The 6,763-nt window shown below is 40.9% G+C and overlaps 1 protein-coding gene across 4 annotated transcripts in view; it reads left to right on the forward strand.

Annotated features, from left to right (window-relative positions):
* prkcaa (protein kinase C, alpha, a) overlaps positions 1-5,281 on the forward strand; it is a 113,430-nt gene extending 108,149 nt beyond the window's left edge. For all 4 annotated transcript variants that reach the window (XM_030780995.1, XM_030780994.1, XM_030780993.1 and 1 more), the window contains one exon: positions 5,078-5,281. In XM_030780995.1, the coding sequence (XP_030636855.1) occupies positions 5,078-5,242 (165 nt within the window). In that variant the 3' untranslated portion in view covers positions 5,243-5,281. The remainder of the gene's footprint in view (positions 1-5,077) is intronic.
* The last annotated feature ends 1,482 nt before the right edge of the window (positions 5,282-6,763 follow it).

Below are 6,763 nucleotides of genomic sequence, written 5' to 3' on the forward strand. Positions count from 1 at the left end.
TTCTGAGGCGCACGCGCTGAAATGATCGTTAAATAAATATGTATTAACATTAAAGAATGTGTGGAAATTGGGGCTTTTTTTTTGTGAGAAATTATTTTAAATGTTCATGAATGTCTCCAAAAAACATTAGCAGTTTTTTTTTCCCATTAACTTTTAGTTGCCAGCTAACAACATTTAGCAACAAGGTTATCTATTTCTATTCTAAATAGCAATACTATTGTGTGTATTGTATTACACAAACAGACGTGAAGGTAAAACAGGGCCATGGTAGTCATATTGTGTTCTACACATTAGTCCAAATTTCATTGAACTATAATGACTATGTCCATCATTTCATAAACAGTCTTTAGACTCCAAACCCACATGGGTTGTTGTTGTCTATTTTCTGTTTCTTGACATTCAAAAGATTTGTCTGATAATGAGTTGTCACTGACATTAATGGTTATATTATGGACGTGATTTTGTGGTGTTAATGGGTGTTAATTAGAGTGGGGTAATATTAGTTTGTTATGGTTTTGTTGGATTAGGAAATGTTCTTTCTCAGCAAAACAAGCCCCTAGGGTCTATTTTGTAGATATGAATTTGTTTGCTTTCTTCGGGCTATTCTACCACTAGAAAATAGCTGGGTATTCCGCCAAGATTTTAAATGGAGGCAGACAAAGTCATTTATCACGCTAAATAACAGGACATTTGTGTGCTTGTGCGCGCGTGCGTGCGTGTGTGTGTGTGTGTGTGTCTGAGAGCACAGGGGGGAGGAGTTGAAAAGAATCATGTTGTGTATATGAAGTCTAAAATAGGTCAATGGTGGCACCGCTCTCCCTCTCATTATAAATTAAGATGCTACAGTTATAAGCCTTAAAACAACTCTCGTTACAACAGCACTCTGTCTGTCTGACTGTCTCACATCCACTTTCCTGATGGAGAGTGACAGAGAAACGGGACGGTAGTGGGTGAACTATGGAGTATGGAAAACAAAGCATGTTTTCATCAGTTTGGATATATTCTTCAGCTTGCTTAAGTTTTATGTGAGTCCTTGTGTATTTGAATATGTGTGTGAGTGATGCGTGTTTTATATACACACATATAGTTTTATATGTACAGGGTTTTCTGTGTTTGTTTGTTTGTTTTTGTGTTTGTGGGCGTGTGAATCCTTGAAACAATGCCAATTTGTCTTCAGCAAAGGACAGTTGGTGAAAGAAAGCGATCCTTCACTTTCGCTCCTTCTCTCTCTTGACAATGCCCTCTCAGGGCTCAGGGCGAGTGTCACCCGTCACTCCTTCACAGAAAGGATTTCCATTTTCATTTTGTCCTGAGGCCCGTCAGACCCCTCACAGCCAACTCTTTCCCGAATACGGGCCACGTTTTTCATTCACCGCTTCTTGCTCAAATGGACAGGGGTCACGGGAGTTCTTCTCAGACGGAATTAGGCCAGACTTAAGCATGCCTCCACGCCAAATGCATACACAGTTATTTTCAGCTCAGACCTACCGATCCCATTTTGTTCATGTCAGTAATCTCACCTGCACAACTACTCTTACAACCATTGTCTTTCTTCCTTAATCTAGTGCAGTAGACTCTCTGACCTGCCATCCGCATGATATGGTTATGTGGAGTGTTGTAACCGGACATATGTATGTATGTATGTGCTGTGTAGACATATGTTCTGCATCTTTGAAGAATATATCCCTCTGTGCATGGTAAAAATAGCAACAAGAAAAGCTGAAACCATATGTAAATTCCCCAATGTGGAGACAGATAGCATATTTGTGTACACCTGTTTCCAACCGGTGTGTCTGTGTGTGTTTGTCTGTCTGGAGACCTTTCTGTCTGTAAATAGTAGTCCTCTTTTGTCAGCGCATGTGTGTGTGCGTCACTGTGTCTGTGTGTATTTTCCATACGGTTTGAGACTCTACTGATTACCAATCAGAGTTGCAGAATCACTCTACAAAACCATGCATGCAGTCACTTACACACCTCTGTGCACTGGATTCATCATAGAAACCTCCAGTAAAATGAAACCGGTAAAGAATGAAGAGTGTACATGTGTGTGGCTATATTATGGATATTCTGATACCGTTCTGCCATCACTGAGGATTTCCACACTTCAGTTGTCATATGTGAACTCAGAGACAAATGCGCCTCTGCTATTTTAAGCCTCATCTCGAGCTGCACACCATATAGAAACTGGCAGTTGAACAAAAGAAGGAAGCCCCCACAATCTTTCCATCTCTCTGCCTCTCTAAAGACACTTCCCGCTCTACAGACCTCCCCCACTGTCTGAGTACTTCCCCTGTGCATATGTGTGTGTGTGTGTGTGTGTGTTTACTAACAGACATATATTATTAAAGGACAATTTGGCAGGGTTCTACACGGTGACAAGACCATCAAAACCCTTTAGCTCAAGTTTCATTGCCAATGAAGCGTTTAATTAGAAAGTCTACAATGGAGTCCCCGTTACTCTTCTACAATTTTCTCGATATGAAACACTCCCAAACGTACCTTTTAAGAATTACTTAAGCCCAAGTAATTTCAAAAATCCATGGCATCACTGTTATAATGTCAGCATTACTTAAAGACGATGCATCCCTTCCGTGTCTCTCTGAACAGACTGATATTCCTGTGACAGGGGAGCTGACACCTCATGCTTTCTGATGTAAAAGCGTTTCTAGGTTCTCCTCTGTGAATACAGGTTCTCCTATTTTTCAAAGCACTCTCTAAAAATAGTTCACCAGGCGTTAAAATATTTAACCACACCTCAGAGAACTCCTCAGATTGTACTGTCCAACTTTTAATATTTTGCAAATTACACCAGGGGTTTTTGCGTACCCACATACAGTATAATAGATGTTTATATACTGTCAAAAAAAAACATTCATGACACTTTTATGGACCTAAATTTGTATTGTTAGTGAGAGTTTATTTTAGGCCGTATGAAAGACATTGATCTGTAAGCTTTTGGGACACTGAGTTCAGTTACAATCGATACCACAGGCTATAATACTGAAAGGAAACGGTTCCGCGTCTGTCACTCCTCACTGGTGCAAATGACAAACCGCTGAAAATCATAGGTGCATGATTTAACGGGAAGACCCGGACGTAATAGGAAATCTATAACTTTAGAAACTGTGTAAATAGGCTCTTCTGTTGTGTCAGGTTTGATGGGGACATTTTATCTCGCTGGGCTTTTTAGATCAGTATCCGGTCCACCCAGATTCTCTTGCCGCTGTTAAATCAAAATGGTCCATGCAATACATGACAAACTCGATCGGTTTGTTCCGCGCAACAATTTGAGAGCGGAACGCTCCTCGATTTTCAATTGACTGCCAGTTTGAGATGTATAAATATTACGTCGAAGTCACAGCTGCATTGTCTAGTTTGTGCATTTTTATGGGATTTACAGCTGTTGCTTTCTCTCCACAGACAGTTAGAGAGAGTCAGTCTGAGGGTTGTAGACCTCTGAGTAAAAAGGAGACAACAGGGGAGGAGGACTAATAGTTGAATTGGATCCATTAGAAATAGGCCGTGGGGTGAAGAAATGGTGTGAGGTTTGTTTTCTAAAGCTGGCGCCGTAATACAGAGCTTCACTGAAATAGACCACAGGAAATGAGGCCTTGGAAATGAGGAAAGATGAAAGTGCTGAAATACAAGCCAGATGTGAGAGAGTAATTTCATTTTGTGTGTGTGTGTGTATGTGTGTGTGTATGTGTGTGTGTGTGTGTGTGTGTGTGTGTGTGATAACAAGTGTACCCAGATCCACTTGATTGTCAGAGCAGAACAGTCTTGCATTGCAGCTCTGTGGGAGCATGGGGAATATGGGAGTCTTCAGTGAAAACTGATTGAAGCGGAGGACAGCTGAATTTTACACAAAATCCTATGGACTGTCATTAAGGGCTCTTGATTTACAGTGAGATAAAGAAAAGCAACACTAACTTGTCAGTTTGTGGAGTAAAATGAAATGCCAAATGAGAAACAAACATTGCTAGTTAGATGTTCAGTGAATTAAATGAAACAGATTACGATTTCAAATTTGAAAAAAATTGACTTTATTCATTGACTTTAATAAATGTGCATTAAGATAGACACCTTTTCGTTTTTGCCAAATGAACTTTGGTTCAATGTTCAAGATATTTCACTCATATTACCTTATTTGGCATAGTTGAGACATCACACACTAAAGGAGAAAGAAATACTCGTGCCAAATTGGCTGTAATTCATAACTGTTTGGAAATCACCCTGAATACTTAGCTCACAGGCAACAGCTTAGCATAAACAGTGCCCGCGGTGACATCATCGGCCTGTTTCCAGAAGTTGTAGCACCCGATTGTCTCATCAAAACATGTTGAACCTGACAGCTGAGCCACCGCTCTCCAAAACAGAGGGAGGCAATTGCATCACATTCCAGGTGAATGGGATGTAGAGCGTGTAATCTGACGAGTGCTAATATGTCCAGAGGGTATCGAGGGATTAGAGGGTCGGAAAGAGCAGATGGGGAACAGAATACGAGAGCCCGGACACGTCCCATTTTTCCCCAAATACCAAAAAAACTCTTCGCAGAATCAGACGCTCGGCCAAAATTCGGAGATCTTAGACTACTATGGACAGGATCTTAAATGGGTATGATCTGCATCAAATGGCAAGGGTTGCTACGCTCGAAAGTTTAGTTTGAAGTGTTAAAGATAAAGATGAGGCAACTGTACGATTACGCAGTGACGACAGCCTTTCCAAAAGTATTTTTACTCTCTCTTTGTCTGGTATAATCTCCGATAATCTCTGTGTGCTACGATGTGTTTTAGCTCTTGCTTTTACTGTTGAGTTCTTCGTCCTGTTTTGAAATGGCTTGTCGTTTGAATGCCTGTTGTCTGAGAAGTGAAGTTGGCTTTGATTTTTCGCTCATAGTCAAAGTTAAGAAACATGCCGTGTGCCGTGGTAGAAATGCTCATTCCTGCTGTGTGACCGCTACATGAGTTCAGTATCGTATGAGTTTTTAGTGATTTGGTCTGTACCATAAAATGTCTGTCTCGAGTGTCTAACTCTTCCTCTCTCTTTTGTCTTTCCCTATTTACCTGTCTTTCAACAGTGCGGAAAAGGAGCAGAAAACTTCGACAAGTTCTTCACGCGCACTCAGCCCCAGCTGACACCCCCCGACCAGCTGGTCATAGCCAACATCGACCAGGCTGAGTTCTCCGGATTCTCCTTCATCAACCCACAGTTTGTTAACCCCTCCCTCAACAGCACAGCATGAGGAGGGAATGAGACAAGAAACCAAGATGTCTCCTCCCTAAATATCCCACACACCCACATTCTTCTCCCCTTAGCTCTAAACAAACTCAAATCCAAAACCAAAAGCACCCTTAATCCCTCAAATGGTCTTTATATACCTGAATATAGGATATATGGGTTTCTTTTTTTCTCCTCTTGAAATTTCCCTCTGGAACCAGTCAAAGAGTTTACCTTACCAACTGAAAATGATTGAAGATGTCCCCTGTGCTTGTGGGTGGGTGGCTTGTGATCTTTTTAAAAAAAATTTAAATGGGCGTTAGGAATTTTCAGAGGTGTTAACAACAAGGAAACGATTGTAAAGAGGATTCGTTCGTAGTTTTTGAAATGGGAGGCCATTTTGGCTCCAGCCATCGGGCACTAACAAAGCGCATACTATCTGCCTGCCGAACACCCTAGTTGCCATGACGATGCAGAAACCTGTGCTTCCTGGTGTTCTCTGCGTAACCCAACGCAGTCTTCCCTTTTTTCAGAGAGGCTAACAGTAAGCGCCAAAGTTATTGAGGGTCTATTGACCCCCTTCGTAGTACTGAATTCAAATTGTGTTTCTTAAATATAGTTTATCGTTACCGTTCAATATTTAGGTTGTTGTGGTCTTATGAGGCTTGTAGGGAGTTCATGTTTTGCACTCAATACTGTATTTTCCCGCTCGGCTTTGCAAACCCAGAGACTAGACCCTCTGCAGATGACTTGAGAATGTTCTGAGATTTATCCACCATTTGTTCTCACTTTAATTCTATGAAGGAGAAGTGTCACAAGACACAAGTAATATGGCAATTGTGTCTTGTCTGTAAGTCATTTAAACCTTGTTTTTTTTTTGTTTTTTTGTTTGTTTTTTTTTCGTTGAAGTACTGACAACTCCGTGTGCCATGATGTCACTCTCAGAAAGAGGAAGAGAATCCATGGCAGTGCCACAGTGCAGCAGTGTTAATCAAAGCATTACATCTGCCGTAATCACAGTCCGCATTAGTCCATCTGCTCACTGTTAGGAATATTAGCATCCGGACATTGTAATGACACTACGTCGCAGTGAAGCATAAGTTCCATAAAACACTTCCATGCATAAATACACACACACACACACACACTCGACGTAGCATAATGTACCTCTCAAATGCTGCACTCAAGTTCATAAACGCTAAAACACACACACTCTCTCTCTCTCTCTCTCTCTCTCTCTCTCTCTCTCTCTCTCTCTCTCTCTGTCACACACACAAACACACACACACAAAAACTCTCAAATATAAATCCATTATTGGCCCATATAAACATAAAAAATGGTTTCTGCAGAAAAATAATTATTATAGGAAATTACAACTAGGATTCTTGTAATGGACATCCCTCTCCTTGCTGACGGTTTATAGAAAACACTCTAGAATGCAGGTTTTTTTTGTTTTGGGGTTTTGGTTTTTTTTTTTAAAGAGAGAGTGAGAGAGAGAGGTTGTGGAAACGAAATGAGGTGTTTCATATGCATTCAGCCACATTC

This window comes from Chanos chanos, chromosome 8 (assembly GCF_902362185.1).
Source record: "Chanos chanos chromosome 8, fChaCha1.1, whole genome shotgun sequence".
NCBI lineage: Eukaryota > Metazoa > Chordata > Actinopteri > Gonorynchiformes > Chanidae > Chanos > Chanos chanos.